General features: G+C 34.5%; 1 protein-coding gene across 1 annotated transcript; it reads right to left on the minus strand.

Annotated features, from left to right (window-relative positions):
* Positions 1-4,452: 4,452 nt before the first annotated feature.
* On the minus strand, positions 4,453-6,618 carry LOC131048546 (uncharacterized). Its single transcript, XM_057982540.2, has 2 exons — positions 5,115-6,618; positions 4,453-4,807 (listed from the first exon to the last, which is right to left on the minus strand). The coding sequence occupies exon 1, from the start codon at positions 6,374-6,376 to the stop codon at positions 5,129-5,131; it is 1,248 nt and encodes a 415-aa protein (XP_057838523.2). The 5' UTR covers positions 6,377-6,618; the 3' UTR covers positions 4,453-4,807; positions 5,115-5,128.
* Positions 6,619-10,025: the final 3,407 nt, after the last annotated feature.

Below are 10,025 nucleotides of genomic sequence, written 5' to 3' on the forward strand. Positions count from 1 at the left end.
AGTGAGATAGAACTAGGGTAACTATAGGGTTCGAATGAATTTAGGGTTATAATTTTTTTTACAATTACAATTAGGGTTATGGTTACAATGAAGGTTATATAATTACAATTATGATTAGTGATAGAATTGAGGTTATATAGGTAGGGTTAGGGTTGGGATAGATTAAAATTTGGATTACATTTACAATATAAGAGCTAGGGTTAGAAATAGGGTTAGTGTTATAATTAGCATTATGATTACAAATAGGGTACAATTGGAACTAGGGTTAGGATGAAGGTTATTTAGCATTCTATTAAGGTAATGGTGGAGCTTAGGGTTAGAAATAGAGTTAATATTAGGACTAGCTGTCAAGTTAGAAGTAAATTTAGAGATACAAGTACAATTCAATAATTGAAATTATGATTAAGGTTAGGGTTATAGATAGAGATAGGGTAAGTCTTAAAATAAAAAGTATGGTTAGGGTAAGGGTTATGTTTAGAAATAGGGTTAGTGTTATGATTAACATTATGATTACAATTAGGGTACAATTGGAACTAGGGTTAGGATGGAGGTTCTTTAGCATTCATTAAGGTAATGATGGAGCTTAGGGTTAGAAATAGAGTTAGTGTTAGGATTAGCTGCAGATTTAGAAATAAATTTAGAGATACAAGTAAAAGTAAGTAAATTTAATATTAAGGTTATATTTACACTTGAAATTATGATTAGGGTAAGGGTTATAGATAGAGTTAGGGTAAGTCTTATAATCAAAAGTATGGTTAGGGTTAGAAATATGTTTAATTTTAGGATTAGAACTAGGATAAGATTAAAGTTTAGGGTTAGAGGGTAAGAATTGACCTGGAAGGAAAATCATCTTATGGATGAAAAATTTAATAGGAATGCCCAGATAAGAAATATTGAAACACTGAAAAAAGGCTTATAAGGGAAAAGTGGAGTTGTTCTGATGCAGGTGCTAGTTTTATTAATCGATAAGTGGAGATTAATCATAAAAACCACCAAAGCATACAAGGAATCTAATCGTATGTTAAGAAAAGGACAAATTAACGGAAACGCAAATAGTTACGGAGATATGATAATCGGTAAAGGTATGATCATTCATTGAGCAGCGGTTAAGAAGTCTAATTGATAAATCATAATCATCTTCAAAGGGGTGCGATTAGACGTACGAGGAATGAACATGACGGTGAAGGGTCACGACCTGTCATTCCAATTGCAAACATATAACAAGACTTTAGAAATCACTTCAGTAGGCATGAATAAATTTATCCTCTATTTCATTTCCACTTTGGATCGCTCAGACTGAGTATTGCATTTGGCACACATAGGGGTTGCATAAGGAACGATTCCAAATCAGGGAGAGCACCAAATTGTTGCATGTTTCTACAGCTATATCAGCTATATAAGGAACATCATTTTATACATTGCTGCAAACATATAAATACTAGACACAACAGCGTATGACAGCAAGTTAATACCAATATATAGATGTAATCTGCATAGCTTTATAAGGAACTAAACCAAACATAGCATCATAAAGGTACTGCAGATTTATATACTATGGAAAGATTTATACCAGTAAACCCACTGAGACATTAAGATTCTTTGCATGTTTACACCTATTCAAATCTGAAACAGCGAGCAATCTTATTCTAAAAAACTAAATAGTTGTGCCTATATTTTATAGTTAAATTAGAGATGTCATCTGTATCAGTTATATTTTATATTTAACACCATTTGCAAAGTAATACCAGCATATTGTCAAGATAAACCTATTGCAATTTATTATTACAAGTTATATGTCCCTGTTTAGTGAGTTATCATATCAGGAGATATTATATTGGTAAAAAGCATGTTAATGTGGCATCATATTTGATGATGTGGTCCTGAAATCTTTGTTATAAATTGGGGACTTGTCAAATAAGCTGCTGTAAAAAAATGAGAGTGATTTGAAATTTTCACATAAAATTTTGAAAATTGTGAAGTTAAAATCCTCTCCCCTATACAACTTTTTTAATACTTACTAACTCAAAAATATTTAAAAACTTAAATTCACTTCATGGATGCTTGACACCCTAATCGATAATCAGATCATGATGGAATTTAACAGCAAAACCAATAACCTTAAGGAAACAGCTACACAGGTCCACAGTTGGAGATTCTCACCACTGTATAGATGCACAGATCTATTTAGCCATCAGCACTAAAAGGAAAATTGGAGAAACAAATGGTCTACTACTGTTTTTCATGGTCATATAACTAGGAAATGCAATGAGAGATGCTTTAAGTTAATTCGCAAGTCTGAAACTGATCCCAGCACATTGATTACTCATCAGCACTAAGGAAAATGTGAGGAACAAACGGTCTACTGGTTTTCATGGTCATATAACTCGGAATTGCAATGAGAGAGTTGCTTTAAATTAATTCAAAAGTCAAACTGATTTCAGCACATTGAAGCCCAATGGGTGATGAGTCTTCCCTTTACTAAAGAAAGTAACCCCTTGCCTATGGCATCTTATCTATAGGAGTTAAAGAGATGTGTATTGGTGCTGATAAAAAATGGCAAAAGTATTTACATTTCCCTTGTATAACTGATTTTGTAGATCGTCTACCTATATAAGCCTATATCCCATACAGCCATATACAGACTTATATATATATATGGTTTTATCTGTCTGCCAATTACATTTTGATTGACAAGAGCACAGATAGTGAATATATAATACATATAGGTGAGTAAAATTATGCATTACAAATAGAATAATTAGAATCCTAAACCCCATTGAATTTTTTAGCCATTTTAAGAGGTAAATGCAGAGGTTAGACCAATAAGGAAACCTGGTGTGGCGTCTACAACTTTTGAGATGAATACTCAGTTCTCACCTTCCTCTAGCCATGCTTAGTCAACTTTCTTCTTCTCTCAATGTTTTCTTGTTGAAATAAAATAGGATTTATTAATAAAAAATAATAATAAATTAAAATATAAAAGAATAAAAATAAAATTTGATATAATTAAAATTTAGTTAAGTTTAATGAATAGTCAAAAGATATGAAATGAAAAGTGGTAACTTCCTCCAACATGAGATATAAAAAAGAGAGAAGAGAATTTCATTTGAAGAAAAAAAGACCGAAAGAAGAAAGAAAGGAGCAAAGGAATTAAGGAAGCCTTAATGGGAAGAAGATAAGGCAGTGACTCTTTAAAAGAGGCAGCAACGATGAAGAGTTGTGACCCTTTCAAAAGGTGGTAATTGTGAAAGGTTGTGACCATTATGAAAATGTGCTACTCTCCCTCACATTGGAAGATGTAAAGGGGAGAAGATTTCATTTGAGGAGGGAAGGAAAAAAGGGAGATCAATTTAGGTTATAATATATTATTTTCAAGGGGAACAATGAAAGGTGGTGACCCTTCTACCAATGAAGTATAAAAGTGAATTCATTCCAAACATTTAAGGGGACTTATAAATCAATGGAGGACATCAATATAATTAACATCTACTCTCCTAAGAAAGCAAAGAATCTTCAATAATCAAATATAGATTGAACCGTTCAACAATAAGGACCATCCAAGAGAGCAACGTTCAACTTTCAAAAAGGGAAACAACATCGAATTGAATCTGTCCAAATTACCACAGCAGACTCAAAATACATAAACTGCAAAAATTCAACAAGTATAGTGGGCAAGATTTAGCACCCTCCCAAAATGGGACACTAGAAAATCGCCCCTGCTTTGCCTTACCCCCAGCCTCTTCACCTTATTGTGGGGCAGGGATAATAGTGGAGATGGTAATTGGGCAAAATGTGTCCTTTAGTGAAGCACTAGAAGTGCATGTCAATACTCTTCTCAAAAAGATTTCAGTAAATCTAAAAAAACAACCAATTATGTGATGCCAAATCAGTGCACCAATAAACATGACTTAGTTCACAACTATAGGTCTTATTATTATATATTCATTTATTTTTTATTTTTTTATTAATTCAAAGGGGGAAAAGTTAAGCAAATTATTTGATTGGAGGGAGGTGAACCACAATTGGATATAGATATACTTAATAATGACAAATTTTCAATTCATGTAACTAGGGGAACTCAATGTCTTAATGACCCGAAAGTGTTTCTGGTATAGTTTGGTAGGCCCACCTTTTGTTGCACACCAAACACCTGCAAAACCAACCCACACTCATACATACATCATCATCAATCTATGTAACCAGGAAAACTCAATGTCTTAATGACCCAAGCCAAGCCTGTTTCTGATATAAATTAGTAGGTCCACCTTTTGTTGCACCCCAAACACCTGCAAAACTAACTCCTACTCATACATACATCATCATCAATACCAAGTTAGTCCCACAATCATGACATGGGTATAACTGCAATCTATGTCATAATTTAAAAATAAAACAATCGAATTCACCATTTTCTTGATAATTATATCAAAAAATAAAGTATCAGGTTCACAACCTTAGTTAATGAATCTTTAGAAGCATCGAAAATAAAGATTCGATCATAGTCTAAATAATAGAGTTTCGCCTTTATACAAATTACATCAGGACAACAGGTAACTAGTAGAAAACATGATATTGAGACCATGAGAATGTCACAGTAACATAGTAAAAAGGGGATGCCACACAGTAAAAGTGGCATAAAATATTGGTCCTTCCAAGAGGAGGTGATGCAAATAATAATTATTATCTGCATGTCACAATGACCCATCTACCAATATTCATTGATTGCTACATGTCAGATGCCAAACATCCCAAATGGATAGCCATGTATTGCATCAGCTTAGGCATTATTTGCTTAACAGCGTGTCACCTGCCAAATATAACAAAAATGTGTTAGGCTCAGCTTCAGTGTCAAAACAAAAACTTCCCGTCAACCAAAAAATTATAAGCTTGCAGTTCAACTTAAGTTTCCAACATTCAGGTTGTTGAACAGATCCCACTGTACAGCTGTTACAGTTGTGAAGAAATAAACATAGACCATCATATCAATAGGCCAAGGTAGTGGAAAATTGAGATTGTTCTTTACATATAAATAGAAATACAATAACAGTTCTGCACAGTGGAAGGACACCCAAAATAAAACAAAACAAAAAAGAAAATTACAAGTTAATGCTGACCATTTTTGTCACTCTCAGATATGCATCTTCGTAGCCAATTTAATGCTGCGCATTTCGTCTCTCTCCCAACTGTTGGTCCTGGGTAAGGCATTTTCGTTACACTCCGAACTGTTGGTCCTGGGCAGGGCATTTTCGTCACACTCCCAACTGTCCTCCGAACCCTTCGTCCCGGGTAGGGCACCCATGAAAGCTTGCTGCCGAGCCTTGCAAATGTCACTGCAAACGCTCCACTGAGGAACCCCCAACGGCAGATGCATCCCACAAATGACGCATACTCTTGCCAGAGAGGCCAAGTACCCAGCCACATGCTGTAGCACACCTTCCACAATGTTATTCTGCTGGGAATCATTTTTCTCTAGAGCGGCCTTAATGTAATCTCTTATGATGTTGGGCAACAGGTAACCCAAGCCAAAGGACGTCTTGGTTTCCACTCCCTCCTGTGAGCAAACGACAGTCGTACGAGCGTCCTTTGTGAGCAGCACACTCACCTTCAGTGCGCGGTCATTGGCAAGGCCAATCTGCAAAATCAGATCATCGCGTTCCAAGAATTCCTGTACAGCAACCTCAAATTCGAAACAGGGATACATTCTTTCCAACACTTTGACGCTACACCATTGAAGGACATTTCCCTCTTCCGCGGCCTTAGCTTTAAATGGTCTTGAAACAGCTTCCCAACCCTGCTGCCCAAACCCCCGACGCCTAGATCTCGCAGATCTTAAACCCTTGCCTTTTGCCTTTGCTTTAGAGGAAAAACGCCGCGGCGGCTTAATGTCGAGAAGAAAAGCCGTTGCCGCCTCTGCGGCTTCCTGGGTTACCTCTCTCACCGTCGTGCACGCCGCCGCGGAGATCTCAGCGTCTGCAATTATCTCCCACAGGTTATCTTCTTCGGCTAGGAAATGCAGGCGTGAAAACGCATACAATTTATCCAACGCTTCCTCCGCCAGGGACAGAGACTTTATGGACACATTGAATATCTGAAGAAGAAGCTTAAATTTTACAGGTAAATCGGGCGCAGCAGAATCTGTGGACAGAGAGAGAGGGCCTCTTGATTGTTTTACCTTCATTATAGTGAAAGAAAAAGATGAGCATCCAGGTAGCATACGAGGCAGCGGCAGGGCTTCAATTGACCAGACCAGTCCTTTCATTCCCAACTTAACATGCCGCGGTTTAGGAATGAATTTCATGAGACAATCCACATCGCGCGAAGATTTCCAGCTGACGATTTCCGATTGCAGTTCCAATTCGTAGTCGTAAAGCTCCATTTCAAAGACAAATGATAAATTCCGCTATTCCTCAATTAGTACATACCACAAACACCCTTATTTTATAACTGATGAAATCGCTTCGCTGCCCCAGCCGTTCCAGAACGATGAATCTGTTCGGCCTTTTTTTCATCATTGCCTGGAAATTAGTCTGATTGATAGCAAATTCCCGCTGCCAGTTGTCCATTCATTTCGAAAGCGGAAATATGGTGAAATATGACAGGGAAGAGTACCGGTGGAGGTATTTTGGCGGAAATTTCTAAGTACCGATGGAGGGAACTTTGCGGAAATATCATAAAATAGGTAAATAGGGTATGAATGAATGAGTTTTAATGACGTTCACGATTAAGAGGTTTGCTGTTTTGTGAAGTCTCGACTTTTCAAAAATTGCATTCAGATTGTCTACTTTTAATTCATTACCAAGCTGATTATTGATTATCATGAACAATGACACTCCATTCTGATTATGTTATAATTATGTCGATATCATTTTCTGTTTACCATTTAAGGGTTGTGGAGTTGATCCATTGTGGTATATCATCATGTATGAGACATCTACGATCCTTCATGTGTTATTTATGGAATTGATTTCTACAACTATGTACTCTTCACCTTGATATGTGCATAGACCAATTTGTATGTCTATCAATGTCTCTTCTGCCCAACATATCTATTTCAAAAATTTATATATTTTGACAATGATGCTAGATATAATTTCTTATTCATGCTATTTGGTATTTCCCTAACAACTTCATTGTTTTTAATTTCATAATCACTCGTGTTTTCAATATTTTCTACAATTGTTGTTCATTCCACATACCAAGGATTAAAATTTGTATGAAACCCACTTTTCTATTATGGAGTTATTATCATGAAAAATGTGTCTTTCCATGTCACATAATGGTTTGTACAACAACTCTAATAAGAAGAAGTCAATCCTTTATCCAACTCACATGGAGGGATAAATAAAAACATTGGAAAAACTTTGACAATAGTGGCACTTTGCCTTGGCTCCCACTTGTTGTCACTTCTTTGTTTAGGATTATATATTTATGATCTAGTTACATCAATTAATGAAAATTCTTCCATAGAAGAGGCCCTTGTTTAATAGCTATCAATGAGGGATTTTGTCTATTCTTCATTATTCTCTTCATTGTGTATAGTTACAAGTTTGAGCACCTCATGTGAAATATTTAGATTATAAATTTTCTATTGCTCTCTACTAATGGAAGTTCTAACAACATTTGACATGTTTCTTGAGCTTCAATGTCTTTTTATATAATGATCTCGATTAAAAGCCTTCTATATGCTCTTGCAACTAAACCATCAATATTTTTCATGTTTAAAAGACACATCAACATCCGGTTGTATGGTTGTTAATGCAAATTTTCTCTCCATAATTGTAGGACGTGGTGATTATGTGTATTCACTTTATCATCCTAGCAATTCCCACCAGAGCTTGCCTTGGGCTTACTTTTATTTTTGCCAAGTTAGGGTGTCAATGGGGCAAGAGGAGGCAAGACTAATCCCCTACAAATGTGTGAATTTATCCACAAACCACATACATTTGTTTATTTTGGCCAATGAGAATTGACCTCAAGACCTATATGGGAATAACCCAAAGCCCTTAGCCAACTATGCTTCCCATACAGTCTATAACTCATATGCATGTTTTATTACTTTGCAATTGTATTATATTTAAATTTGATAATTTTTTCTTTTTTACTTAACCTGTATATTTCCTTTCATAAAATATATTTTAATTTATATTTATTTGTAATATCATTATAACCTATCACATAATTTATTAAGACAATTAAACAAATATTGTCTATTAGTATCAATATTTTATATACAATAATGATTGATAAAATTCTACAAGTCTAGTCTTACATAAACATAAATATTCATCTGAAGAGTGACCTAATTTCAATTCTCATGACTCAAATTCCAAACTATACTCAGGATAATTTTATACTTATAATTAACAATTAAATCCATCAAAACAATCATTCCTTTAGAATATAAAAATACTTCAACATAAGAATTTGCATAACCTATACATATATTAATCGAATATCATTTGAAAAGAAAAGAGTCAAAGAGTATTTATGAGAACCATTACTAGGCTAACTAATCAAGTTATACTATAAGAAAACAAAACATCCTTCCTACCAAAAAATACATAGGAAACTATGCATTGCCCAATGCATTAAGAATTGATTATATATAATAAATATTGGTTTATATTAGAAATAGCTTCAAAGTAAAATGACAAATAAATATATATAATTAAAACTGATATGAGTGAAAATCTGAAAAAGGGAAATATACCATTCTTTACTTACCATGCTAAAACATAGCAAGAGCAACACACATGTTATTCTTGATGGGAGTAAGCCATAATAAAAGGAAAGAAGAAAGAACCACACGAAATGCATTAAAATGGGCATATAAAATAAGGCACTTAACAAATCTTTTAAAGAAATTAACATAATGCATGATTTAAATTCTTGAATAAGATGCTTTATAAGGATTGCAATACTAGACAAATATACATAAAATAAATTTGATAATGAAATAATTGGAAAAAAGTTATAAAATATTTAGGAGGCAAGGACTACTATGCAATAATGATGTTTAGTCCACAAACTTTCTTGATATTTCACTATATATGAGCAATGTTTGAGGAGTGGGGTGAAGAACTAGGGGTGAAAGCATAGTGTTGTGTCGTATTTTTGGCTAAGTGCGAGCGAAAAAGAAATCATACTCGGTCGAGTAGGGCTCAATCGAGTCTGTGTGGCGCCACATGGTGCCTACATGGAGGACGAGTGGTGGGGTATCCTTGGTTGAGTAGTACTTGACCCTACATATATCCGCTGACTGCACTTGGTCCCCCATTTCCACATTCCAAAATAGCTAGAGCGGGAGGGGGGCTAATAAGTCTTTCGGCCGAGCAAGGTATCGAAAGGCTTTTTTTTTTTTTTAATTATTTTAATAATTTATATGTATAGATTTTTAATTTTTTAATCGTTTTAATAATAATATATGTATATATATTGTTTTAATTTTTTTAAATTAAGGTTGGAGGGATTTCAAAAGCATCTCTCAACAATAGTAAATACATTCAATGATTTTAAATGGATCAATCAATGTATCCTCAAATGGAAAATACAACAAAAAAAACATATAATTACAAACAATATAAGAGATTATAATTTACAAACAATCTCTCTAATTACATTCAGGTGTCCATGTATACCTTCCAAGAGTTTAGGAGATCTTTTAGTTTCATGGAGTACTAAAGAATATCATATTTAATAAAGGTAAGTTTGATAAGATCATATTTGAGACACCTGGATAATGTCAAGCTTTTGGAAAAACATACACATAATTAGGAAGTAAATTGGACTATAGATCAACCCATCACCTTAAGATTGATCAACAAAAAGAGAGTGAACCAGATTCTTGAGGACTTAGCGAACAAAAAGATGGGAACTTACTTACCATTAATTGAGTTTGCATATGATAACACTAACCATAAACACACTTCTCATTTCTTCATTGGAGGTTCGTAAGCTCAAGTATTGTATGCTTAACAAATAGGTTCGGACATGGTAGTTGTGGATCCAAATGAACTAGAAAATAT

This window comes from Cryptomeria japonica, chromosome 9 (genome assembly GCF_030272615.1).
Source record: "Cryptomeria japonica chromosome 9, Sugi_1.0, whole genome shotgun sequence".
Lineage (NCBI taxonomy): Eukaryota > Viridiplantae > Streptophyta > Pinopsida > Cupressales > Cupressaceae > Cryptomeria > Cryptomeria japonica.